Source organism: Capsaspora owczarzaki, assembly GCF_000151315.2.
Source record: "Capsaspora owczarzaki ATCC 30864 unplaced genomic scaffold supercont2.6, whole genome shotgun sequence".
Taxonomy (NCBI): Eukaryota; class Filasterea; order Ministeriida; family Capsasporidae; genus Capsaspora; species Capsaspora owczarzaki.
The window spans coordinates 15,600-41,078 of NW_011887297.1; the positions used below are offsets into that span (position 1 = coordinate 15,600).

General features: G+C 56.7%; 6 protein-coding genes across 6 annotated transcripts; 3 read left to right on the top strand and 3 right to left on the bottom strand.

The window, feature by feature from the left end:
• The first annotated feature begins 107 nt into the window (after positions 1-107).
• On the top strand, positions 108-1,114 carry CAOG_03970 (dihydrofolate reductase). Its single transcript, XM_004347745.2, has 3 exons — positions 108-200; positions 319-615; positions 724-1,114. The coding sequence occupies exons 1-3, from the start codon at positions 121-123 to the stop codon at positions 1,025-1,027; spliced, it is 681 nt and encodes a 226-aa protein (XP_004347795.2). The 5' UTR covers positions 108-120; the 3' UTR covers positions 1,028-1,114.
• Positions 1,111-4,946, bottom strand: CAOG_08746 (hypothetical protein). Its single transcript, XM_011272074.1, has 6 exons — positions 4,529-4,946; positions 3,845-3,932; positions 3,526-3,758; positions 3,350-3,406; positions 3,091-3,244; positions 1,111-2,933 (listed from the first exon to the last, which is right to left on the bottom strand). The coding sequence occupies exons 1-6, from the start codon at positions 4,754-4,756 to the stop codon at positions 1,267-1,269; spliced, it is 2,427 nt and encodes an 808-aa protein (XP_011270376.1). The 5' UTR covers positions 4,757-4,946; the 3' UTR covers positions 1,111-1,266.
• On the bottom strand, positions 4,848-15,801 carry CAOG_08747 (hypothetical protein). Its single transcript, XM_011272075.1, has 3 exons — positions 15,550-15,801; positions 8,808-15,429; positions 4,848-8,758 (listed from the first exon to the last, which is right to left on the bottom strand). The coding sequence occupies exons 1-3, from the start codon at positions 15,782-15,784 to the stop codon at positions 5,050-5,052; spliced, it is 10,566 nt and encodes a 3,521-aa protein (XP_011270377.1). The 5' UTR covers positions 15,785-15,801; the 3' UTR covers positions 4,848-5,049.
• A 1,075-nt stretch (positions 15,802-16,876) lies between these two features.
• Positions 16,877-18,661, top strand: CAOG_03973 (hypothetical protein). The gene is made up of 4 exons (XM_004347748.2): positions 16,877-17,732; positions 18,059-18,160; positions 18,249-18,332; positions 18,434-18,661. Exons 1-4 carry the CDS (start codon positions 17,018-17,020, stop codon positions 18,478-18,480), a joined length of 948 nt encoding a protein of 315 aa, XP_004347798.1. The 5' UTR covers positions 16,877-17,017; the 3' UTR covers positions 18,481-18,661.
• A 23-nt stretch (positions 18,662-18,684) lies between these two features.
• Positions 18,685-20,070, top strand: CAOG_03974 (60S ribosomal protein L11). The gene is made up of 2 exons (XM_004347749.2): positions 18,685-18,709; positions 19,344-20,070. The coding sequence occupies exons 1-2, from the start codon at positions 18,695-18,697 to the stop codon at positions 19,920-19,922; spliced, it is 594 nt and encodes a 197-aa protein (XP_004347799.1). The 5' UTR covers positions 18,685-18,694; the 3' UTR covers positions 19,923-20,070.
• Positions 20,071-20,200: 130 nt separating this feature from the next.
• CAOG_03975 (fanconi anemia J) lies at positions 20,201-25,192 on the bottom strand (the record flags this gene model as incomplete). The annotated part of the gene is made up of 4 exons (XM_004347750.2): positions 20,201-23,412; positions 23,552-23,772; positions 23,984-24,876; positions 25,097-25,192. 4 exons carry the CDS (start codon positions 25,190-25,192, stop codon positions 20,264-20,266), a joined length of 4,359 nt encoding a protein of 1,452 aa, XP_004347800.1. The 3' UTR covers positions 20,201-20,263.
• Positions 25,193-25,479: the final 287 nt, after the last annotated feature.

Genomic DNA, 25,479 nt, shown 5'->3' on the forward strand with positions numbered 1-25,479 from the left:
GGAATACAAATTATTCTGTATCCACCCCTCATGCATAACGAATCTCGTCAAAACTCGCTCGTTTATCTTGATTAACACACGCATTTTACGAGTGCCCAGTCGTTCATTTTTTTGTCCATCATGCAATTCTCGATCGTGGTCGCTGCAACGCGCGACGCGCTTGGAATCGGGCTGAACAATCGTCTTCCATGGAAGCTCAGGCACGAACTCTTGCTCCCTCCCTCCCTCCCTATTCAATGCCGCGCGTCGGACATGAACTTGCTCTTTGTGTTTGCACATGTTGCTCATCCTCGATGTACGACTGCCTCGCTCACACAGCGGCGACATGCAGTACTTCAAACGCCTCACTTTGGCGCCAAATGCACACTCGGTCGCTCCAACTGCTACTGCTGCTGCTACCACCGCGTCGCCCGCGCCAGACCAGACCATGGCAAGTCAAACCAGTGATAGTCGTGTCGTCCTCGAGTCAGCCGTGACGACAACGACGACAACAACAGCAACACCGCCGAACGCGGTCATTATGGGCCGATCCACTTGGACGTCGATTCCCGCCAAATTTCGACCGCTGCCAGATCGGCTCAACGTGGTCCTGACGAGCAATCCCGACGCCCGAAGGTAGAGGCTTGACACGATGCACATCTGTTCATCTCCATTATTTCTCTTTGTTGGAGCGCTGTCGCTGGGAAGTCGCTCAAAATTCTAAAACCTTGTTGACCACCGCAGCCTCTACGAAATCCCAGAGCATGTTCTCGTTGAGCCGTCGTTTTCGTCCGCATTGCAGACGCTCGAGCAGCTGCACGCGAATGGCACCGTCAACCAGGTGTTCGTCATTGGCGGCGCGCAGGTTTATGCGACCGCTCTTCAGTCGCCGCTGCTTCAGCGGATTTACTTGACACAGATCAACGCCGACATCCATTGCGATGTATTTATGCCACCCATTGATCCGGCGTTCCGTATTGTAGCGAGCGAGCCCCGAACGGAGAATGGCATCGCATATGAGTTTCAAGTTTTGCAGCGACAACCCTAAAACCTGGTTGTTTGAAGTGTTTGCAAGGAACTTGTCGTCTCGAGTACATCCGTGTCTAGCTCCCAGAGTTACAAAAACAAAAATCATGCATGTATTTCAACGTACTCAAAAAACCAACACGCTTGCAACAGACGGAATCACAAGGTGGACTAACGCAACACACACAGAGTACGTCACATCGATCGAAAGAAACAAAAAACGAATAAGCAATGAGTGGGAGGGGGGGCTCTTTGTGGCTTTTAAGCATCGCTGAAGGATAGTTTTGAAGTTGGCACTGAGCCGTAATCCTCTGTGGAGGAGCGGGATGTGGCCAGGGGCGACTTGTCGTCGAGCTTGTCCGAATCGTCGCCATTGTCGAGCACGGTGACATAGGTGTGCATGGAAGCGAGCCAGGCAAACACGATGGTCACCGCCGCCAGCAAGCCAGCAAAGAAGAAAAACTCGTACGCCTGGTTGTCGAAAGGCCTGGACTCGGCCACAATAACGACAATCAGATTGCCAAAGGCAACGGTGAGCTGCCACGCCGCAGTCGCGACAGCCTTCATCGAGGCCGGGCTCTGCGAATACGCAAACTCGAGACCAGTGATGGAGAACAAGACCTCGGCCGCGGTCATGACAATGTACTGAGGCAGCTGCAGCATCATCGAGACGTCTTTGGGCTCAACGTACGTAAACGTCGTCACCTTCAATGGAGAAGCCGGGTCGCTGGCGGTGGAGTCGCCCGTCAGCACAACAACCATGACTGCGCCATCGCCGAGCGAGATGTCGCCAGCCGACTCGGCCACAACATCGCCAGTCACGCTGGAAACAATCCGCAGAATGAACGTGCCGTACGCAACATCAGTGAATGCGCTGGCGGTGCCTGGAGCCACATTCACAACCTCCGTTTCCCGCGCCACCGACGGCCCGTCCGCCAGCACGAGAGAGATGCCTTCGGGGAAGGCTCCAGGGGCCGCGTGGATGAGGCGAACGGCCGTTTGGCTCGGCTCTGGCAGACGGTTTTCGAGGTCGTCGTCGGTCACGACAAAGTCAAAGGCGCCCGCGGTAGCCGCGCTGGGGAAGAACACAACCGTCGACATGGTGTGGCTGGAAACGACTGAGGTTTCACTCAACGTGTTGGAGCCTGTGAGCGGGTCCACTGCACTCGGGGCAAAGGCACTGAAAGTAGCTGGGCCGTTGTACACGTCCATGTACGGCTTGATTGAAAATGCCGGCGATTGGAGGGAGATGAGCGGCTGGGCTGGCTGTGTGATGTTGAGCTTGAGTGGTTGGCTAAACCCATTGATCACAGTCAGGCGCGCACCATTCGCACCAGAGTAGCTCGGGTCAAAGAGGGTGTCGTTGATGGCGAATTGCACAAACGCGGCAATCACAAAGGCAACAGCGGTCAGAATCATTCCGGCGCCCATCTTGCGCAGCGGAGTCAGCTTCAGTCCAAAACGTTCGCACAGCGGGTAGACGACCTTCTGGAAAACAGGAATCATGATGAGAATCAGTACGGCGTTCACCGCTTGCATCTGATCAGGCTTGAGTGTGCCCAGCGGGCCCAGGTCGCCGCTCATCTGCTCCGCCTGCAAGGTCCACCGAGACCCTTGCTGGTCGTACAGCGTCCAGAACACAGGCAAAGGCAAGAAGATGAGAAGCACGCGCATCAGAGATTTTGTGTTTTCGATCGTCTGGCGAGAATGATGGCCTTCTGCGTAATCAAGCCAGTGGGCCTTCCGCGGACCGTTGCCGCGGAAACGCGTGACGAGGGCGGTCTTGACTGTGGAGACAACCGACACAATCACGTTGCCGGGCGGCGGGACGCGGCGATAGAGGCGAGACCCGGCAATGAAAATGCCCGTGGCGACAATGATCAGCGCTGCCGGAACGCCAAACGCGAGGGGGAAGCAGTTGTCTCGATCTAAGTGCAAACAAAAAAAAACAAGGGGGTGGGGGTCGGGGAGCCGAAATCAAATCAAATAAAGCGAAGACAAGTTAGTTGCAAATGCGACGAGTCAAAGATCATCCGAAAACACGCAAACAACCACAATACATCCGTTTGTAGTCGAGCCACGTACCAAAGCAATGAACATCACTGCGAAGCATGGGCGTGATAATCATCGACATGAAGCTGCCCGTATTGATTGCCGCGTAGAACATTGAGAAGAAGATGCTGAGTTGTCGCTCTTGACCAGCCACAAACTGGTCGCCGCCGAACGCCGATACGCACGGCTGGTGATGAAGGAAGAGAGAGAGAGAGAGTCAAACACAGATCACAAAATCAATTCAACGACAACAGCAGCAGCCACAGCACCCGCCCGATCCTAGGTGGCTTACCTTGATTCCACCGGTGCCAATGGCAATCAGAGTCAATCCGATGAGCACTCCCCACCACTGTAATGCAGAGCAAAGGGGAAAAAAATCGGGCAACACCAAGAAGTGAGCACCTCACTCCAGCAGACTCGAGCAATCGTCAATGCGCATCAAAAAACAGCAACACACAAAAGACCTACGTGCGGCGGAGTGCCTGTAACGCCTGGAATGGCCGTCACCGAGACGACAATGTTGCCCAAGCTGTAGATGAGCGAGAGCACAATGATGGTCTTGTACTTGCCCCACCAGCTGTCACTGATGATGCCGCCAAGGAGCGGAGTAAAGTACGCCATGACAACAAAGACGTGGTACATGGCGGTGGCGCTGTCCGGGCCAAACTCGAGAAAATCCTTAAAGTACAGCACCAGGATGGCTGCCAATGCAAAGCCAAGCGAGTTATGTGTGAGTTTGTTTTGTTTGCCAACGACGATGACAACCAAAAACGTTCTAGTTGCATACCGCGCATGCCATAGTACGAAAACCGCTCGGCGAGCTCTTGCGAGATGATGTACTTGATGCTTGGCGGGAATCCGGGATTGAGTGATTCCTGCACACGAAGAATCAGGCAACATCAGTGAGATTTGTTCTTCAACATAGCATCTCTCAGATCTCTCAGATGACCTTTTTTTTTTTTGTTCTTTTTTATTCTTTTGGTTCTTTTTGATTCTTGTTCTTTGCTATTTCCTTTTTCAATCGCCAATTCCCAGCATTGCTTTGATTTTGCTTGATTTGGGATTGATTGCTTTTTTTTTTTCCACTCACATGCTTCGCCCACAAGACGTGACACACACACACACTCACTAGTTACAGTCACACAGTCACGTCGATCGCTCCCACTTCCCTTCTTTCCCTGCTTTCCCTGCTTTCCCCCTTCGTTCAACTGGTTCGTGTTCTCCTCCTTCTTTGATTGATGCTCTCGCCATCAATGATCAATCGCTGAAAATTCGGACTTGTCTGCAATGCAAATTGAAGTTTTGGGAAAATAATAATCCAATGGCTTTTTTTTTTTTTTTTCGTTCCGTTTCACTGCGCTCGAATATCAAAAAAATTGCTCGCGCTCCATCTCCATCTCCATCTCCAGCTCCATCTCTATCTCTGTCTATCTCTCCATCTCAATCTCTATCATGTGCCAAGGCGACCGACCTTCAGCCGCGCCCAGCGGGACTGCGGCACTTGGTCCGACCAGGGATCGTGCTTGCTGCTGCTGCTGCTGCTGGTCGCCTTGGTCAGCAGTTTCTGCGTGTCACCGCCGTCGCCGCCGCCATCGCCGTCGCCGCCGTCGAGCAGTGCTCCGCGGTCGTTGTCGTCCTGTTTGGACCCGCGGTGTGTGGGCGAGACCGTTCTGGATCCAGCCGCGTCCAGTCTGCTCATGCTTTGCAGATTTCAGTGCGCTGCTGCTGCTGCTGTGCCTGCTGCGTTCTTCGTTCAACCGAAAAATAATGAGACTGGTCGGAAAGGCAAATGTTCATGGTTGGCAATCTTCATTGTTGTTCAAAGGACGAAATACATTCAAACGTATGTGACAAGAAAAAAAAAAAGAGAGAAAGAACAACAACATTGACAACAGCAGCAACAAAGAGGATGGACAACACAAACATCACAAAAAGAAAGAACAGCACAAACATCACAAAGAGAAAAAAACACAAAACACGAAAAAAAGAAGCTCAATGCAACAGGTACGAAATGCAATTGTTGATCGCATAGTTGAGCTTCTCGCGGAGAATGTCGAGCGACGCGTACAATGGGAAGTCGACACGCATAAAGCAGGAGGCGGCCGTGATCAGGTGCGTGCAGGTGCCAATGCTACAGCTCGAGTCGCTTGTGCAACCAGTCAGCGTGATTTGGAGGTTAAAGTGCTGGCGGTTGGCGGGCAGACGCGAGCTGCCAGTGACAAAGTACAAGAACTTGCTCTTGTCTTGCGGAGACAGCTCCTCGAGAACCTGCCACAGCCAGCCCTCAAACTCGGCAGTCCGCTCGGGGGTGAGCCCCATGCGTCGGTGGAAGTGAATGCAGGCACGCAAGTCCTCCATCTTGATGTTGGATCCGGAGCCGTTCAAAACAAACAAGAATTCCTCGGGGGTCAGGTAGCCGAGCAGTCCACGGGGCAGCGCGGCAACAAAGCCCTCGCGCATGGCGTCGAGTGCAGGCTGGACGTTGGTCACCATCAAAAACTCGGCATGCAGCTTGAAGAACAGATGGGCGTTTTCAGCAGTCACCAGCACGTCCTTGCCGCCAGGCATCAGCTCAACGGTGCCGCCGCCCTCCTCTTCGCTGCGCGAAATTTCAAATGTCTGCTCAATGTCGGCCCACTCGGCGTACGGCGCCCGCACAAAGTAGCTCAGCGACTCAAACTTTTGCACATTGTAGAAGGCCAGATCGTGCGAGTAAAGACGCTTGTCGAGCAAGTACTTGATCACATGCCGATTGAATGTGAGGGGAATGGTGTGCTGCGTGGCGAGCGTCAATGCAATAAAGCGCCCAACGCATCGATACTGCTTGAGGATGGCAGCCCGGCGAGCATAATCGGCCGCTTTTTCAGGGGGGATGATTGGCTGGCCACTCGAGTTGACGGGCAACGTGGGGAGCTCAAACTCGGGGAAGTGGCGCGGCGAAAAGAAGCCCGCGTTGCCGGGTTCGTAGAAGAGCGAGTCGGCGTGCTTGTGCGGTTGGTTGCTGTTCATCGCAGCAGCCAACTGCGCCGCAGCCTTCCTGCCAGCCTCCGAGTTTGGTGCCGGAGGCGGCGCCATCAGAGCTTCGGCGACCGCCGTGAAGAAACCGCGCGTCACGCCAGCACCGCCACCGTCCTCGCGTGCAAACCGAGCGGAGACGCTGGAGACGCGGCCCTCCGACCTTCCGAGTTGCTCAAACACGCCAGGCAAGATGTTCTCGCGGTCAACCTGCTCGAACGACATGGACGAGCCGCCAGCCTCGCTCAACGACTCTGACATGAGGCGCTGGAAGTGCTCAATCTTGACGGTAAACTCGGCAAGTTGGACGACCTGCGAGTCGCGCTCTCGGGACAGCTCGGCAAAGAAGCAGCGGGCAAACAAGCGGAGTGCAAGGCACCAACGCGACATGAGGTCCTCGTACGACGCATCTTCCAGAGCCAAGGCCACCAAAGCAGTCGAGCTCGCGCCGATGCTGGACTGATGCGTAATCGGATGGGTCGAATCGAGCGGCGACACTCCGACGCCGCTAATGGAAACGGGATGAGCGCCTTGCTGGGCACCCAGTTGGTGCGCTGGCGAGTGCGACATGTGCGAGTGAGCGGCGCCGTGTCCGTGTGCACCGCCGCCACCGCGACCCGCAGAATGGTACGACCGGCCGACTTGGTCACGGGACTCGAGCCGAGAGATCAAAGTCATGCGCAGGTTGGACCGACCCAGTTGCTCGTCGCTCATGCCCAGCGCCATGATGCCCGCCTTCTGGACATCCAACAGCGAAGGGTTGACTGCGATTGGGATGGTTGTTTTCAGCGGTGTCGACACGAGCGGCGAGCTCGGGTCTGCATCTCCCTGGACATATCCCTGGATGGACGCGGAGCGGTGGAAGAACGAGTCCATCTTTGTGACACGCTTCTGCGTCCCGGACGGCGTCGAAGGCAGCGACGGCGGCGACTGTGCAGCCGCATCCGACACGCTCGGCGTGGAGGGCGTGCTAGTGCTGGGCGACAAGGCCGCAGAGGGTGCCAGCGGCTCGTTCAGCGACAGCGAGATACCGAGCGACTGGGACATGCGAGGCAGGTGCTTGAGCAAGAAGAAGAACGCGTCCACAATGTAGGCCAGAGACTTGGACCCGTGCACGTTCACCGCGGGTGTGAGACGGCCATGCTCGTGGTTGTGTGCTCGCAAAATGGACAAAATGGTGCCCGTCACGGTGCCCTTGCCCATCGGGAAGGGCATCACCAAGCCCTCGCGCAGCTGAGCTTCGAGCAAATCCATCGACGACGCAATCCAAGCCCACGGGGCACTCGCCATCCGGACGACAATGCGGTGAATCTCCTCCCGCACAAACGGCGTGTGGCGGACACGCCGGCGAACCGTGTACGAGTGCTTTGCGCCCGGGGATGCGTTGTTTGGCACTCCTTCCGAGGACAGCGCAATGCTGATGGCCGGGCTGGACGCGGCTTCATCGGCAACCACGTTGGCCGAGCCGACACTGGACAAGGCCGCAGCGTTTTCAGACACGGCATCATTCTTGTGCGAGAGCTTGGCCTCGTACCCGTGCGCCAGCTCGGCCACTTCTTTGAGGATGCGAGAGAAGATGCTGGTGAGAATCTGGGCTCCTTTCGTCTTGTTTTCTTCCGTGATGGGTGTCTGGGCCCACTCGAGAGACTGCCGGTCCACCGTCTCGATCGGAATCGCTTGGCCCGGCTTGAGCGTCGGGCGGTTGAACACGGCCCACTTGCGCGCTCGGAGAGGGTCGCGACCGGGGAGAAGCAGTCGATGCTCGGCCGGCGACAGAGACCCTTGCTGCAGGATGGCAAAAAGCGCGCGTCCGCTCTCGGAGAGCTCCCGCACGGCAACCAGCGGGAAGGCATCAAAGACACGTCGGCAGTTGGCAGCCACAATCGACAACTCGAGGGCGACCGCCCCGTTGGTGATGAAATTGTTGCCAAACGAGAATCCGGACGTTTGAATTTCAAACTTTGGCCGCTCCGCCTCCGGCACAGACAGATAGTGGGTGATGAAAACGCGAACGACCGAGCGCACAAACCGTCCTTGGATGTTGGGGAGCGACATGGCAAGAGACGGCGACGCGTTTCGCGAGGCCTCAAAGAACGGCGAGGCAGCGTCGTCAACAAGCACGGCCGCAGAAGACGGTTGCGAGGTCTCTGGCGCATCCAGCTTGTCCGATCCGGCAAAAATGCAATCAATGATGCGATCGACCAGCCCAGGCCCTTGCTGCATCATCAAGAACACCAAATCATCCAACTTGGACACGGCTGCGGGCGCGTCTTGCTGGGCCGCCTGCTCGGCACTGACCAGGGTGCTGCCTTCAGCGGTTGCCGGTGCATCCTCGCTTGCTGCGGCAACACGCTGCAGGGCAGGCCGCGACCGGCGGGACGCCTCGTCTGCAGAGCTAGATCGCGATGTTGAAGGTTCGGAGGTGGTTGTAGCAGTGCCGGACGTGCTGGCTGCGGTTGAGGTGCTGGCTGCGGTTGAGGTGCTGGCTGCGGTTGAGGTGCTGGCTGCGGCTGACGCGCTGGCTGCTGCCGATGTGCTCGCTGCGGCCGGAGCAGAGGCCTCGCTGGCGCTGGCCTTGGCGCGGGCCTTTTCGCGCAGAGCCAATCCATGCGCCACAACATCGGCCAAACGGGGCTCGACGTCATCACAGAGCTCGGCCAAGAGCGAAGATTGCAGAGAGGCCCAGCTGAACCCAGCTGAACAGCGGAGCCCAGGCGTCCAGCAAATCAGCATACTTTGTGCCAGAGGACTGATTGTCGGCAAACTCGGCAAAGCCCTGTTCCGGCGTGCGATTGAGACGCTCCAAAGTCTCGGTGATGGTGGCTTGCATTGCAGCCGCGTCCTGATTGTTATTGTTCCCGAACCCCCCAAAGCCACCGTTGTTGGCCGGGGCAGGTCCGCTTGTGGAACCCAACGAGCAGGTCGATTTGACCAGCGACGACTGCAAAAAGACGTGCAGAGGCGTTTCGCACGTCAAGTTGAGCTGGGTGAGCAACGGAGGGTGCAACGCGACCAGCTTGCCAACCACAGCCTTGAAGACCGCGCCAGAGGGATAGCTCGTGTGCGATGCAAAGGCGGCAAGCAAATGCAAAGGCGAGTTGCCACGCCAGTCGGATGGAATGATGCACTGCTGCGCCAACGCCTTGGCGTCGGGCCGCGCTTCAATCAGCTCGAGGAGCTTCAGCGCAGGGTCGAGGCCGCCGCTGTAGATGGCGCGAAGGAAGGGAGTCATCTTGTTGTCATCAAGCTGACTGAGCGTCGTCGGCACAAACTCGAGGCAAAACTTGATGAGATCGTCCGTGAGCGCAAGTCGCGAAGCAGCAGTTGCACCAGAACGGCTCGCGTGGCTGGGGAGCAGGCTGCAGCAAGGCGAGGGCAGCGCATTTGCGCCACAGTCGCAGAAAAAGTCGCCAACAAGCTCCTCGGAAACGCGATGGCCCTTGTGGCAGGTGAGAATGCAAACTTCGCATGCAGCCAGAATGCTGCTGCCGTTCTGCGCACGAGGCTTGCAGTCGTGGCAAACGTAGTAGTACTGGTTCTTGAACTGCGATCCAGTGGCCGGGAAGGTGCACCAATTCAGCTGCAAGAGACGCTGCACCGTGTGTGTTGCGGGCTCGATTGGGTTGGCACTGAGGTAGCTGCTGACGCTGCTCCCAAACTGACCCGTGTTGGCCATGATGCGGTGCAAAAGCATCCCGTCGTCGGTCTTGGTCGAGTCGGACACAAAGGACTCGACTCGAGACAACAGGGACACGCGACTGCTCGCCGAGCCAGCAGCCAGGAGCTCTTGCACCTGCTTTCGCACGGCGGCAAGCAACTGGGCTGCAGAGGCATCCATCGGTGCGTCAAGCGCGTTCGTGAAAGGCGTCAGCGACTTGCCGTTCACACGTGTCAGACACTCGGGCACGGTTGTCAGACCAAGGCGAACAATGACATCCAAAAGCGGGGAAGCGCCAGGATGGATGCTGTCCAGGAGATGGTGCAAAGCTCCATTGCCTTCATCGTCCGGGGTGGTCAGCAGGTGGCGCAAGTGCGTGTCGCCCTGCTCCTCAAACTTGTGCAACACACGAAGAGCGAGGGGTGTGTTTTGGCACTTGATCGCATGCAAGAATGGCGTCACGGTCGAGGTCGAGATTGCCTTGGTGCCAAAGTGGACACTGGAAACAGATCGATACAGCAAGGCCGGCTGATGGTCGAGCATAAAGTCAACCAGCGACGTCAAACTGTGCTTGATCGACATGATTGTAACCACGCGGCGGGCTACTTCTTTCTTGAGAATCAGTCCCAGAGGCACTGTGGCGGACTCAATCGAGTCTGTGTGCTCTGGTTGCAACGCCAACACAAAGCGCACGACGGAGGCCACCTGGCCCAGAGGGAGGCTGGACGCCGTCTTGCCCGAAGGCTGGGCCGCATCTCGCACGGCAGCCAACACGGCGACCGGCACCAACGTCTCTGCGGTGATGCTGGAGAGCGGAGGCGACTGCGCGAGGGCGAACGCGGTGAAGGCGGGCACGTTGCGCAGCGTGGTGGTACTGGTTGTTGTCGTGGCGGAGCTGGTGCCGCTGTTGCCGCTGCTTTTCAGCGCCGCCTGGGCGCCAGTCTGGTCCGTCGAAGACGCCTCTGACGGAGCTTGGGCGGAAGACGCAGCCGATTTGGAAGCGTCGGTGGTGAAACCGAATGCAAATCGCGCAACAGGAACAGGAGCCTCGGTCTTTTGGGTGGGAAACAGCGAAAACGCCGACGCCGCAAACAGAGGTCGAGTCGCTTGGGTTGGCTCGCCCGACATGAGAAGTGTGGGATCGAGCATTGCGTCCAGGTCGACATCGAAAAGATCAGCGCCAGGGGTAGCCCAAAGGATTGGAGCCGACGGTGATGACTTTTTGGTGTCTGGCGTCGTGCTAGGCAGGCCAGTGGAAGCTGAGTCTGCGGAGGGCTTTGAGGACGTTGACTTGAAGCTGAGAGCGCTGATAAACCCGGCCACTGCACCGGGATTGCGATTGTGGCCAACGGTAAAGCCAACGTGGGCGGCGCCATTGAGTTGGTCCAGGAAGGACAACACAAGATCGTTGAGCTCGCAAGAAAGCACCGCGTTGCGGTTTGTGTTTCGATCAATGTACACACGCAGCGTGCTTCCCTCAAGCGTGAGGTGCACATCATGCGCCAAACCGTCGCCCATATTGGGCACAGTGGTGAACTCGGTAGCCGTCGCTGCGAGCGCAAAAGCAAGGCTGGCCGAGTTGGTGGGCTCGTCGGCAGCCGGGTTGCCCCAGCAGGAATGAATGGCCACCAGCCAGGACTGGCTCGTACCGGGCCGGAAGTCGATTGCGAGGCTCTGGGGCATTCCATCATACCCGATGCCGTCGAAGCCTTCGCCCACTGCAGTGAGACCAACTGTTTGAAGGACGAAGGCAAACCCTCGCACGACGGGGTCGGCATTGGAAGCGTTGCGCGGGAGCGTCACGGTAAAGTCTGCTTCAAACCCGCCTTTGACTTGCATCGGGCGCTTGAGCCAAATGGCTCCGACAGCTTCAGCAGGAGCCGAAGAAGTCGCCGCGCCAGCTGGAAACCCAAACTCGAGCCTCGAATTGTCATGCTTGGCGCCGTGCAACGTGACGAACTTGTCAGCAGCGAGTGGCTGGCCTGCCGCCCAAGTGAACTCGTCTGGAGATGCGGATGCTTCGGACGACGAAGCGGCAGCTCCTGTTGTTGTTGTTGTTGTTGTTGTTGTGGTCGAAGGAGCAGCAGCAGCAGCATTGGCGCCAGTCACGACCTTGTCAAGAATAGCCTTCGACCGCTCCACCTCGAGAAGGGCAACGAGGGAGTCGCTCAAGGTACCAGCCAGGGCGACCTGCTGGTCTGACGTCGTGACCGAGTTCAACGAGCGAGTCATGTAACGCAGCAACAAGGGAGCCAGTGCCAGACGGTCATCCCACAGCGCTGCTTCGAGAGGGGTGGTGCCATTGCTGTCGCGCTCGAACAGTAGAGTCCGAGCAAACTCGTCCGACAGGTGCGGCGCACTGAGGATGGTGTGTGCCATTTGGACGCTGACGCACAAATGAAGCACATTGCGATTAGACGGCGCGCGCTCAGACAGCATCGCCTCAAGCTCTGCACCGCTCTGGATGGCCTTGAGCAAGGTCGAGACTTGCTCAGTGTCATCGGCGCGAATCGCAGGCAGCAGGCGTTGCTGCTGAAGCATCAACAAGACGTAGCCACCACCAAGGTAGCCAACACCAGTGCAAAACCGCGTGGGTGGACACGAAGCAGAATCCGCGCTGTTCCACGCCCGCGAGCCGTCGGCACCAAACCCGTGCAGGAATCCGTCAAGCCCACGCGCAAAGATGGTATGACTCGGGCCAATCACGATACGGTCAGCGGGCTCCTTGGGAGCGCGCTTGGACGGCAGCCCCGCATCACGCTTCGCATCAGCCTTGTGGTTGGAGACCTCAATGTGCTGGAAGAGCTGGTTGCGAGAGGAAAACCGCTTGCTGCAGACACGGCAAGAGTACTTCTCGGCCTGCGTCTCGCTGACCTTGGAAGGGTTGCGGGCGTCGGCCGACTTGTACAAGACACACGAGCTGCGACCGTCCTCAGCCGTGCGAAGAAGATAAATGCCAGACCAGTCGACCGCAACAGACGTCACACGGTGATGGGCCGAAGCAGAATCGGGATTGTACACGGGCTCGGGCACCGCCACCGGGTAGGGTTGAATGAGTTCGAAAATCCTGTCAATCACCAGCTCAGCATCGCTGTGAAGCGTAGACGACTGCACCGAAACAATCTCGCTGGTCTTGAACACTCGGAGATTGCTGGCACTGGCGGCGTCAGACGCGGGCGAGGGCGAATCCTCGGCGGGGAACGGCCGGACGACCGCAAACGCCGCGTCGATGGCAATCACCTCACCCAAAGGCTTGGGAGGTGCGTGCACACCTCGCGTGACAAACACAAAGCTCTTCTCGTCCCAGTCCTCGTTGTTCGTCGAGTCGCTGCTCGAAGAGGTGGTGCCGCTGCTGCTGCTGCCGCCTGCCGCAGGTGCAGGGGCAGGTGCGGGTGAGGCGGAAGAAGGTTCGGTAGTCGAGGCGCTTCCGGCATTGCCAGCGGCTGGGGCGGCGCTTCCAAAGCCAGAGCTAGTAGTGCCAAAGCCAGAGCTGGTGGTGCCAAACCCAGAGCTCGTGCCAAACCCAGAGCTCGTGCCAAACCCAGAGCCAGAGCTGGTACCAAAGCCAGAGCCAGAGCTGGTGCCAAAGCCAGTGCTAGTGGTGCCAAAGCCAGTGCTAGTGGTGCCAAAGCCACTGCCAAATGTCGTCGTGGCAGGAGCGCCAAACAGACCGCCGCTGCTGCTGCTACCAAAGCCAGTGCTCGTGTTGCCGCCAAAGCCGGTACTGGTGGTGCCAAAGCCGGTACTGGTGGTGCCAAAGCCGGTACTGGTGGTGCCAAAGCCACCGCCAAACGAAGGAGCAGGAGTAGAACCAAATGTAGAAGTGCCGGCAGGAGCGCCAAACAGACCACCACCGCTGCCGCTACCAAAGGTGGTAGAGCCAAAGCGAGGGCCGCTGTTGTTGTTGTTGTTGTTGTTCACAATAAAGCCTGTCGTGCCTGCACTGCTAAAACCACCGCCAGAACTGGTATTGGTGTTGCCAAAGAGGCTGCTACCAGTGTTGGTATTTGCGTTGCCAAACAAGCCGCCTCCAGTGTTGGTATTGGCGTTGCCAAACAAGCCGCCTCCAGTGTTGGTATTGGTGTTGCCAAAGAGGCCGCCGCCAGTGTTGGTATTGGTGTTGCCAAAGAGGCCGCCGCCGCCGCTACCAAAGCCAGTGTTGCCCGAGCTGCCAAAGCCAGTGTTGCCCGAGTTGCCAAAAAGACTACCGCCCGAGCTCCCAAAGCCGGTGTTCGAGCTACCAAAGCCCGTGCTCGAGCTCCCAAAGCCCGTGCTCGAGCTACCAAAGCCAGTGTTGCTCGAGTTTCCAAAGCCGGTGAATGTTCCGCCAAAGGCGCTCTGCGGAGCGTTGGTGTTGGCATTGTTGCTGTTGTTGTTGTTGTTGCTGCTGCTGCTGTTATCAGTTGAGGTCGGAACCTCAAGTTCCGTAGGGGGCGATGGAGGTTGCATGGGGCTGTCATCGTCAACCACGCTCGTCGCAGTGACGAGGCCTCGTCGAGCGGTCGGAGCAGCCGAGGCTTCTTCTGAGGTCGTGTTGGCGGACGGTGCACTTGCTGCGCTCGTGTCGGCAGAAGGAACCGCATCTACCGTCGAAGATGCAGCAACGACTTGCTTGAGCGACTGGGAAGTCAGCGGCTTGAACACGTAGTTTCCGCTGGCAGACCGCGTGGCCGACTGCAACAGGCCAAGCCGCGGAACACCTCGGGAGCACCTGAAGGCAAGCACACGCGTGGGCGCAGCAGTGGCGGAATCGTTTTGACGCGACGCGTCCTTCTTGACCAGAATTGCATCGCCAACTTTCACTGTCGTCTCCGAGTCTTTGCTGGAAGTCGACGCAGCGGTGGTCGACTTGACGCGCGTGCGCAACACGTCCAGCGATTCGCTGGGATTCCCGAGCAATCCCCACCAGTAGGTGCAGCCGCCTTGGGTGAGCACGCAGGTTGCAAGCTCCGTGACTGCGACTTGCGCAATGGGGTCGTCCGCAAAATTGACGGGAACGCGCGCGGGAGTCTCCTCGGCGCTGGCCTGCGCAAGCTTGCTGGTCTGGTCGCCGAACGACCCGAGCGTGTGCTCGAGTCGCGCAAAGATGGACTCGGTGCCACCACCAAGGTCATCGGCATACATGTGCAAGCGTGTGTCCGCCCACGTAGCAACTCTCCCGGTGGAGGAGACGACTGTCGCTCGGAAAAAGCTGGACGCGAGCATGGTCAGCTTCTCGCCATCCGCCACGGCAAGGCCAAGCCAATCCATGCGGGGATGCACGCCACGAACGTACGAGGGCTCGCCCGTCTGCGCCACGTCGCCGGCCGCGGGCCACGTCCAGTGGTACAGCAGTCCATCGCGGCCCAGCGCCACCAAGTCAGAGTGCATTGCTGAAATGGCGACGAACGCGCCACCGGCAACGCTCGCAACACCGTCACTTGTCGGGCGCCACCAGTGGGTGTGTTTGGCATCAATGGTGCGGTTGACTTTTGCGGTTGAGCTCGAGTTGTACACGCTCGCAAAGGTCGCGGCGATGCAGATGGCCCCGTCCACAAGAAGGGCAGTGAAGCGATTCCCCAGACACGCTTGCGCAACGCGCGTTGGATCAACACCCTCCACCACGAATGCCGTCTGCGACGAGTACGCGTTCATCAGTTCTGGCGGTTTGACGTCGCTTCCAGTTCCAGTGGGCGTGCTGATGAGGTGCATGCACGAGCCTGTGTGAGTGAGTGAGAGTTGCGGGCGAGATGCAGATGCGATTCGGATGCAGATGAGCGAAATGGAACACAGAAACGCAAGATACAAAAAGCCCAAAATCAAAACAGACGACGACTCACTGGTGTCCAGAATGGCGGGCAACGCAGCAAAGCTGGGAAGAGAGGACGGATTGCCTGGCGCCGCTGAGAGACCGGGAGCAGTCACTGACAAAGACGAAGACGCTGCCTGCGAAGAAGCGGCTGCAGACGGCTGAGCATTCACCGTCAGCGCAGTCATGATGGACGCGGTAGAGGAAAAGCCACCGCGAGCACCTCGCGACGCGCCTCCACGCGCCGACAGTCCACGCCTCGACATTGTGCTTCAAAGAGAAGAAAGGTTTCTGCAAGCAAGGGAAACGCAAGCACAGCGCAATCGGAAAGTGAGTGAGACAAATCGAGTGAATTGGGGGAAAAAAAAAAAAAAAAAAAAAACAATGGAAAAATCAACAATCGGATGGAAAAAAAAAAAAACAATGGAAAAGAAAAAGAAAAAAAAAAAGCGGGCCAAATGATGACAAGGCGATCAGCGTCGGAGAAAAGAGCAGCGACGATGTCCACGACGCAAGCGAGGCGCGTGAATACAGCAAAGGCAACCACACCAACGGGGATGGGGTGCATCGCCGCAAACTCAGCGACGCGGGCGCAAACGCAACTCACAGAAAAAAAAAAAAAACAATAAATCACAAAATAAAATAAAACAAATAGGTTGAACGGGGAAAGTACGAGATCTCGCATCCAGGTGCGATGCTGGTGGATGGGACCGACGAGGCAACGGCGGTGGAGAGTGGATGGATGTCAAAGAGGGGAAAGCAGCCGGGTTGCCAATGGGGAGGAAGCAGTCTGCAAACCGGAACGAGTCCAAAAACTTGCAACAATCAAGCCAAAAAAAAAAAAAAAAAAAAAAAATAGAAAAACCTCTCTTGCAAGCATCACGGCGAAGAAAGCGCAGGGAAGGGGTGGAAGAGAGGGCGGTGCTGCGTGTCAGATCAGAGCACAGATCGATCTTGCATGTCGCCTCGGAAAGAATTGTGCGCGCGGAAGAGTGAACAACAAAAAAAAACAAAGTGGATCTTTTGCAACTTACAAAAAAAAAAAAAAAAAAAAAAAAAAAGAACGGATAGAATGACTGCACCATGATTGGGATTCCAAATACAATCACAGACAACGCCAGACCATCAACCAGTCAGGAAAAAAGCCCCATACTCTTCGCAAGGACAGAAACCAAAACAAAAAAAACAGACGCACAGAGACGCTTGCGTCACAACCCGAAACTCAGCAAATCGAGCGAAATCCTGCGCTCGTGTTTGAAATTCCGGCTGGCTTTGGTGCTTCTCGTCATTCGCGCTACTTGTTCTTCTCCTCACGTCTTGCTTTTTTTGGTTTCACGTTGCATCTAGTCCGTCTTTTCATCAGTGGCAGACTCCGCTTTGACCTTTTTTTTTTTTTTTTTTTTTTTCTCCTTTCCTTTGATTTTCCATTCAAATACTTTTTTTTTTTTTTTTTTTGGTGCTCCTATTTGTCGAGCGCCACAGCATCTTTTTGTTCAAAAATGGAGGTGGCTCAGCTCTCGCACTCTGGCAGCCATCCTGGCACGGGGTTTGCCTCACACTACGAGGACCGGGATGCGGTGGAGAATGAGCAGACACAGCGTCTTCTGACTTCGCCGAAACGATCGCGTCTTGCCGCAAAGCGCCCGCTCGAAGAAAGCGCGCAGTCCGACCAGCTTGTCGGCGAGCCCCCCGTCCTCACCCCCAGTACATCTACCAGCAACAACACCAACGACAGCACCACCAGCGCTGCAAGCATCCGCCGCCGGCGCACCGACAGCCACCCAGCAGCAGCCTCCGTCACCGCGATCGACTCGGCGCACACCGACGAGCCCAATGGCCACTCTGACGCCGCCGCCACTGACGACGCCATGGCCATGGCCACGACCGATGATGCCGCTGCTGCAGCTGCCGTCGCCGAGACGCCCGACGCTGACAATGCGTCCGCCACAGCGCATGTCAACGCCGACTCTTCTCCGACCGATTCAACCCCAATGTCCACAATGTCCAGTTCCTCCACGTCCTCCGCTTCCTCGTCCTCGTCGGCACCAGCGTCGCGTGGGACGGCATCCACAACGCTATCGCACACTCCTGCTCGTCCAAGTTGGACGGCCTCTCCAGCCAAGCTTGGCGCCCTGCTCGGGAATGGCGCCAGCAGCCGTGGTTTCGCGTCATCGAGCGCCTCCATCCCACGCCCCGCCATCGATATCTACACCGGTGCGTTTCCCTCCTTGCGCTTGTCCTTCCTCTCGTTGCACATGGGCTTGGGCTCGCTTTTGGGGCTGCATCTCGCCGGTCTTTTTTTTTCCTCATTCGTCATTTTTTTCATTCCCTTCTTCAGCCGAACACTTTTGTTTGATTTCGCTTTCATTGCATCTCAACATTCCGATTTTGGTGATGTTGTCGTCCTTTTTGTTCATCCTTCTGTATTTTATTGTATTTTTCCCTTTTGAACGCTGCACCATTTGCACTTACATGTCTGCGATTCTTCTTTTTTGTTTTTTCTTTCTTTCTTTCTTGCTTTCTTTCTTTTGTGGGAATAGAGGACGAAGTCGCCCAACTGGCGCTCAAGCTCAACACTCCGCCGCGAATTGCTCCGCAAATCTACCAAATCATCGATTCGCCCGACCAAGGGTGGATTGCAGGTACGAAATGGGGTCCAACTCTGAAATTGTGCGGCTTCTCCTGCTCATCACCATCTCTCCCCCGCCCCCTTCCTCGGGTCTTTGATAGAATGCGCGAGTTACACGCCAGAGAAACTGGCATCTCACCTTCAAGCTCTCATGGAGACTGCGAGAACGCTCGGCGAGCAAGAAGGTGAGTTGTCCTGTTCGTTCGTTCGCGCGCTCCCCCTGTTTTCTCACCACCAACTTTGTGCTGCTTTTGCCTGAAACACAAACCTCGCTTGTGTTCTGCAGCTGATGCTCTCCGCCAGGGCAAGATTATCAATATTTTCTCCATGTGAGCCTAAACATCCTTTCAAAAAGAAGCTTTCATTGTTGTTCCCAAAAAAAAACCAACTCCTCCCCACCCCTTTCCCCCACCCCTCCAGTCATGAGTGTACGTAATCTATGAGTGCCATTTTGGTGAACCTGGTCTCCATCCTTTTTTGTTGAATTTCGAACGAATGAAAGCATCGCCAAAATAATCCAAAGCTCGTCCTCTCTTGTTTTATTCCAATGGCTGCTGTCGCTGTAAGAGACGCAAAAAAAAAAAAAAAAAAAAAATACATTCGACCGCTTCCCCCCACGGCTTTCGGCCGCCTGGTCCTCTCTGGGTGCCATGTCACGCTTTCGACTATCCGGCATGGTGTTTGTGCGGCTCGTGAAGGGGCGAGGGCTGCAGCAACGGGCGGAAGCGACAGGCAAAAGTGAAGGGGGGAAACTTGGCTGCCGCGACTTGGCCTCTGCGCCTCCCTTCGAGCCCTCGCCATCTCGCAATCCGCGTCGCCTCCATCCGCTTGCGTGGCTCAATCCGTTGGTATCTTATCTGATCTGTCGGATTCGCTTGGGAGCGGCGGGGCTGGGTTGCGGGATGGGCTGGCTGGCCGATCGAGAGACGGGCGGTTGGAGTTGGAACGATTCAACCAAACCCTTGTCCCCCTTTCCTTCGTTTTGATACCCTGTCGGCCTTCCGGACTCTCCTCCGCGCCCGTCTCGTGTTCGGCACCGCTGTCACTCCGTCAGCCTCTTTCATTCCTGGCTTTACCCAAACCCGCTCGCTCGCTGTCTCGCTTTGAATCTCACTTTTGGTTTTTTGGTTTTTTGTTTTGGTGCTTTTTGTCGTTGCTCCCTTCTTGCCCCTTTCCCTTCCCTTCCCTTCTGACAGCCTAAGGCCACTGAGGCGGTTGCCGAGAAGGTCAACCCCATGCGTGAGCTCCGCATCGAGAAGCTCGTCGTCAGCATCTGCGTCGGCGAGTCTGGTGATCGTCTCACCCGCGCCGCCAAGGTGCTCGAGCAGCTTACCGGTCAGACCCCCGTCTTCTCGAAGGCCCGCTACACCATCCGCTCGTTCAGCATTCGCCGCAACGAAAAGATTGCCGTCTACGCCACCGTCCGCGGTCCCCAGGCCCTCGACATTCTCGAGAAGGGCCTCAAGGTCAAGGAGTTTGAGCTTCGCCGTTACAACTTCTCCGACACCGGCAACTTCGGCTTCGGTATTGAGGAGCACATCGATCTCGGCCTCAAGTACGATCCCTCGATCGGCATTTATGGCATGGACTTCTACATTGTCATGGGCCGCCCCGGCCAGAACATCAACAAGAAGCGCCGCACCCCCGCTCGCGTCGGCGTTTCGCACCGCATCTCCAAGGCTGAGACCATGAAGTGGTTCCAGAAGAAGTTCGATGGTGTCCTCCTCGGCGGTGCCAGGCCCATCAAGAAGTCCAACTTCCGCAAGAAGAAATAAATTTGTTAACCCTTATTTTCCTTCTCTGACCTCGGACTCTGGTTGGCAAGGCAGTATGCGTACACGGCATGAGCTTTGTCTCTTGTTTTCGCGCTGGATGTTGCGTGTGTTGCATTGTACTGTCTTAAATACTACATTTTCTCAAACACGTTGGGTCATTGTTTTGTTTGTGTGTTGTTGCAAAGTTTTTGTTGACTGGTTTGGCGTTTTTCGCTTTGCTCCTTTTTTTCGTTTTATTGTGAAGCATGTTGCGCAAGGGTGAAAGCGGTGAGACAGAGTCGCAAATTGATACACATTGTACTTTGACATGCTTTTTTGACAACGTGCAAACTCCGTGTCCACTATGCATCCAACACTTGCATTCTGATGGGAATGTTGGAGAGAACAGCAACACCAGGCCAAGCCTTGACGTTGGAGGTCGAATCCGAGCTGCTGGCGGCATTTCCGCACAAGTCCATGATCCAGACACCAACAATCGTGCTCACACCGAGCCCGTCGACGCAGTGACGGCATTCGAGCAAGGCCATGCACTGGCCGGTGCGGGCATCAAATGAGCTGTTCAGACGAACGCGCGAAGCGGGCGTGCCTTGCGCTGGTTGCAACGCATCGCTCATGCTTTGCATTGCCAAACACCAGACCGACTGCTCCATGTCGGGCTGAAAACACTCTGGCGCGAGTAGGTGCAGCGCCGGCATCGCTTGCTTCCACTGGGGCGGAAGTTCGATGCAGCATGCCGACTGCGAGAGTATCCGGACGAGCTGTTTTCGCAAATGCGGCACTTCGACCGACCCGGCCTGCCCTGCGTCGAGAAGAGCAGATGGGAAGGGCTCCAGAAACGTGCGATCGACTATGCCGCCGCACTTTTGACATCGTAGGCAGATGGCACGCTCGGGACCCGGTGTCGCGCGCTCGCTACTAACGTCCAGGGATCCTGCAGCACCTTCGTCGACCGCCTCGCTTTGCAATGCTCCGCTGGACGGGCCTTCGGCGTTCAGAATCTGGCCACTACAACAGCTTTGAGCAGCGACCAATGCGTCAGGCGAATGGCTGCACACAGGCGTGTCGGCAACGCCAGAGGTCTCCGCTGACGCCGAGCCAAGTTGAGACAAGTTTAAATCAAAATCAAAGTCGTCTTGGAGATCAAAGTCCTCATCCTCCACTGGCAATGCTTCGGGATTTGTCGTCGCGGCGGGCGGTACGGCAGCGGGCGATGTGCTTCTTGCTGTTGGTGAAAGTCTCGCGGCATTGCTCTCCGCACTCGTTGAGGCGAAGGTTGACTTGGGTGGTGGGACATGCCGCGTGTGGATGGGACTGATCCCGACCGGAGTCGCTGCTGGATGGGAGCCAACGACGATTGCTTGCGTCGTTCTTCTTGGCAAGGCGTCGTTCGGATGCACAAGTGGCGCTACAATAGGCACAGACAGTTGGATGGTTGGAACAGCAGCTTGAGAGTCGACCGACCCAACAACTTCGGACTTGGCTACGAACGCGGACGGTGCGACGGCAGACGAGGGTGCCTCTGCAGCGTCCTTCCCCGAGACCAAGGCCAGCTGAGCGCGATAGTCCATAAAGCTCGCGAGAGACTGCATCATCGGATCAAACTGCTTGTACGTCTTGAGATTGTGGCGAACCCACGACGACAGCGATCCATGCAGCCGATCGTTGGCCGAGAAACGTTGGTCGGCGAAAATGATGGCTCCCCAGTCTGCCTTGTGCCGAATGCACCGCCCAACGGCTTGGTTGACGGCGCGAAACGCTTGGATTTCGTACCAATCCTTGCCCGCGAGAAGTCCTTGTTTGACACGCTGGTCGTTGTGCAACCGCTTCAGTTCGACCTGCGGGTCGGTGTAATTCGGAAAGGGGATGCTCACAATAATAACGGCACGCGCTTGGTCATCGGCAAAGTCGATGCCTTCGCTGATTTTGCCGCGACACACGCCGAGAAGCAAGGCGCCATTTCCAGTGGTGGGACTTGAGGTGTCCGCATTCGCAGCACCCTTTTTCTGGGTGCCGAGTTTACTTGTGCGCGATCCGGCAACGGCCTTTTGCTGCAATGTAAAGAAAGAGGTAAAGGCCGAGCGAGGCGGCTTGGTTGATGCTGAAGCGCCCGAGCTGGCACTGCTGCCAGACTTGTTTCCATGAGCTCCGGCTGGGGACTGCGATTTGCCTCGCTCAATCACGCTCTGGTAACGCTGCATCATTTCCTCAAACGCAGCTTTGTCGGCCGACTTGGGCTCGACAAACATGGTCTTCTGAGCAGCCAGTTGCTGCCAAACACCAGTGTCGCGCCACCGCAAGGTCATTTTTTCCAAGAGGGAATAGGACGGGAAAAAGCACAGGACACCGTGAGGCACGGTTCGACACACGCGCAACACGAGCTGGCCGACCTCGTCCTGATAGCTGAACGTTTCGGCGCTCTTGTACACGCCGCTGAGCTCCGTTCCGCTTGGACCAACACCGACAGCGCCCACCCATAGCTGGCTGGGATCTACCTGATGCTTGCCTTCCATGCGAACGGCAAACTCGGTTTGGAGCTCCGAAGCGAACGAGGTCATAGGTGAGAGTGTGCCGCTGGTCAAAATGACGCTTCGAGCCTTGGACAAACTGCGAAAGCCTACACCAGGATTGAGGCACCAAAAGTTCAGGGAGAACGACCAGGCCTTGCTGCTTCGAGACGGTCGACCGTCTCTGTTCCCCGGAATGTGGCTGGTTGGCGGCTGGTCCGCTTCAGCAGCCTCGTACTCAATGTTCAGCCCAGCCGCTTGGCGCTCTTGTTGCAGAAGGCGTCGTTGCATGTCGCGACGGCTACCTCGGACAGAGGCCGCAGGCCGAGCATCTGTGTGCGTTGTTGTTGTTGTTGTTGCAGATTTCGAAATCACCATGGCATAATCGTTCGCAGCGCGACTCCCGTCTTCCAGCAGCGCTTCGATAATGAGCAGGAGTCGCTCCAAGAGCGCTGCGGTTTGTGGCGAAGGCGTGGGCATCTGCACCTTCTGTCCGGCCTCGTTCGTGGTTTGCTCAGACGCGCGCGCTGAAGCGTTGGTCGAGTTTATCGCAGCCGACAGCTGCTTGATGGACGCTCCAGTCACGCCCGCCTGCTCCAGCACTGCAACCGCCTGCATGCCAGACCAGCGTGATTGGGCCTTTTCAAAAGCTACAGCCTCAGTCAGCGAATTGGTCTGAAGCAGGAGCCACGCGTTCAAGCGAGATAGGAAATCGTTCAGCTGCGAGTAGCTGCGCTCAAGGGTCGCGAGCCGCTGCTGGGCAGGTCCTCCGTCATCTGTATCCATGGCCACAACGTCCCCGAAGGACTCCCTGCAGCCCGGCGAGCACATCAGCCGAAGCGAGCCCGTCTCGTTCTCAGCGTCAACGAGCTCTTCAAGCGAAACAGTCAAGCTCATTGATTCTCGAGCCACGTCCTCGATGTTGTGCGCTTCATCCAAAATGATGATGCTGTCTTTAATGTTGAGGCCCATCTGTTTGCGGATGACTTTCAAGCAGGAGAGCGACAAAGTCCAAGTCAGGCGGATTACAACCACGAGCGAACAACTCCAAGAAGCGAAAAAAAAAAAAAAAGAACCAGCCGTCTTTGTGCAGCCCTGTTGAACAAATGGCCGTAACGTTCGTACCTGGATCGACGAGATAATTGTACGGGCAAAACACAATGTTGGCCTCGCCAACCATCTCGCGTGCGGCAAAATAGGGACACGAGCGCGTTTTCTTGCCCAGCTCGACCAAATCCTCAATGTCCCAGACGGCCAAGCGCTGATTGGCGCGGAAGTCTGAATGACGCGTCAGTGTTTTTACGTTATGGTAATAGCGACAGTCATGCGTCTCAATGGCGGATTTGCTTTGTTCAAGGTAGAGGCGGGAGTTGGGTGGGAGTTGGGTGGGAGTTGGGACGCCAAACAGGCCAGGCACCATCAAAAGCAGAGTGAGTACAAATTTCCATGGTGGAGACGCCTGTACCCTCTGTCACAGCAGCGCCTCCTCCCCCCCCCTCTTCCCTCTTGATTTGGAACCTCTTGGATTGAAATCCACAAGAAGAGCTCGCAACCTACCACAGTTCGTTCTTTTGGCTGGAAGCCGCCACCTTGGAATGAATGCACGTCTTGTCACGGCTTGCGAGCACACACATGGTGACGTTGGTTTGTCCTGAGCGTCGGAGCTCGCGAACCATCTGCGATATTTGCTTGTGGGTTCGAGTGCCGTAAAAAATGGTCGGAACGCGGTTGGTGTCTGGGGTGCTCGGGGGTGGCATACCCGTCATGTAGCCAGCACCCGAGTCAGGAGGCACCGACTCGTCATGCACCATGTCAGTGTCATTGAACATGGCCGAGAAGGACAGTGCCGGCGGATCCGGATCCGAAAGTGAAACAGCCACTGGCGCAAAAATACGTCGATTGCTGACGGCCTCGGGAACGTGGTCCATCCGAGCACGCTTGGTCCATCGGCCGCTGCTCTGACGCAACCTTGCACCCTCTGTTGCTGGTGTGGCTGGCGATTCTATAAAGTCGTTGTCGTCGTCGTCAATGTCGTCCACTTGGATTTCTTGGAGCCGGCGCCGCGCATTCGCGCCACCACCAGACTCTGCCATCCCTGTTGCTTCCTTCAACCGATTGTTCGAGGTGCTGGTGGGATCGTTTCCGCAACTAGGTGGTGGTGCTGGTGCCCCCTCACCATCCAGCACAGAATGTCGTGGCGGCGGTACGATCAGCGGATTGGGATTCTCGCCCACCGCGGTCGACGACGGCGACGACGACCTGCCAAGCAGCACGGCAGGCGGGCCGGGGGCATTCTTGGCAGCCAGAGACGCCTCGCGAGCCTTGATGGCAATCCTGGTCGCGTATTCCGCCTGCCACGAGAGCGACGCGCAAAGCATTGCAAGCGACTTGCCTGTTCCCGTCGCGGACTCGATCAGCGCGTTTTGCCGCTTCTCCACCGCGCGGATGACCTGTCGGGGGGCAAAGTGGAGTGGGAGCAGGCATCGACAAGCAGCGACAACCAAGATGCGTGAGCGGGACGCAGCTGCCAACACGCGAGGCATGATTGGGGAAAGCTCAACAAAGTGTTTCAGTTCGGTTTTTCCCGCCAAAAAAAAAAACCAACCAACTCAATCTGCATAAACTATAAACTCGTAGGTTTGGAAAAACCAAGCCATGAAGTCGACATACGCTGCTCATCATGGCAATCTGGGCAGGGTAAGGCTGGAATGGGAAGGTGACGCGCACGCCGCCAATCGGCAGCTTGACGCCGTCGTCGCTTTGCATTCACGCAAAAAACAAAAAAAAAAAAATGTAAAGTGAATCCGAAACCAGGAAACGAAACCAAAAAAGATACTGTGCGTCAGGTGGGGAAGGCTGGATGAAGTGCGTAGAATAGACAGTACAGATCAGCATCGATCAAGGAATTCAGTGATTTAGTGGGGGAATGAGAGGAGGAGGAGAAAGGAAGGAAGGAGGGGGTGGGCGCTTGTTTCGAGCACCAGCACCAGCATTGTATGATGCCAAATTGTCGGCTGGCTGTTTACTTGGATCCGGGAGGTCAATTGCGAACT

What these genes read in the sequence shown, in the direction of transcription:
- CAOG_08746 (XM_011272074.1), bottom strand. Translation starts at nt 4,756, where the DNA reads ATGAGCAGACTGGACGCGGCTGGATCCAGAACGGTCTCGCCCACACAC. An exon ending in CCCGCTGGGCGCGGCTGAAG is followed by an intron (nt 3,933 to 4,528) that starts GTCGGTCGCCTT and finishes CTTCGTGTGCAG; the next exon opens with GAATCACTCAATCCCGGATT. An exon ending in TTACAGGCACTCCGCCGCAC is followed by an intron (nt 3,407 to 3,525) that starts GTAGGTCTTTTG and finishes TCTGCATTACAG; the next exon opens with TGGTGGGGAGTGCTCATCGG.
- CAOG_03973 (XM_004347748.2), top strand. Translation starts at nt 17,018, where the DNA reads ATGGAGGTGGCTCAGCTCTCGCACTCTGGCAGCCATCCTGGCACGGGG. An exon ending in CGCCATCGATATCTACACCG is followed by an intron (nt 17,733 to 18,058) that starts GTGCGTTTCCCT and finishes TTGTGGGAATAG; the next exon opens with AGGACGAAGTCGCCCAACTG. An exon ending in AACGCTCGGCGAGCAAGAAG is followed by an intron (nt 18,333 to 18,433) that starts GTGAGTTGTCCT and finishes TGTGTTCTGCAG; the next exon opens with CTGATGCTCTCCGCCAGGGC.
- CAOG_08747 (XM_011272075.1), bottom strand. Translation starts at nt 15,784, where the DNA reads ATGTCGAGGCGTGGACTGTCGGCGCGTGGAGGCGCGTCGCGAGGTGCT. An exon ending in GCCCGCCATTCTGGACACCA is followed by an intron (nt 15,430 to 15,549) that starts GTGAGTCGTCGT and finishes TCACTCACACAG; the next exon opens with GCTCGTGCATGCACCTCATC. An exon ending in AATCAGTCCTCTGGCACAAA is followed by an intron (nt 8,759 to 8,807) that starts GTATGCTGATTT and finishes AGCTGGGTTCAG; the next exon opens with CTGGGCCTCTCTGCAATCTT.
- CAOG_03970 (XM_004347745.2), top strand. Translation starts at nt 121, where the DNA reads ATGCAATTCTCGATCGTGGTCGCTGCAACGCGCGACGCGCTTGGAATC. An exon ending in CGTCTTCCATGGAAGCTCAG is followed by an intron (nt 201 to 318) that starts GCACGAACTCTT and finishes TCGCTCACACAG; the next exon opens with CGGCGACATGCAGTACTTCA. An exon ending in AGCAATCCCGACGCCCGAAG is followed by an intron (nt 616 to 723) that starts GTAGAGGCTTGA and finishes TGACCACCGCAG; the next exon opens with CCTCTACGAAATCCCAGAGC.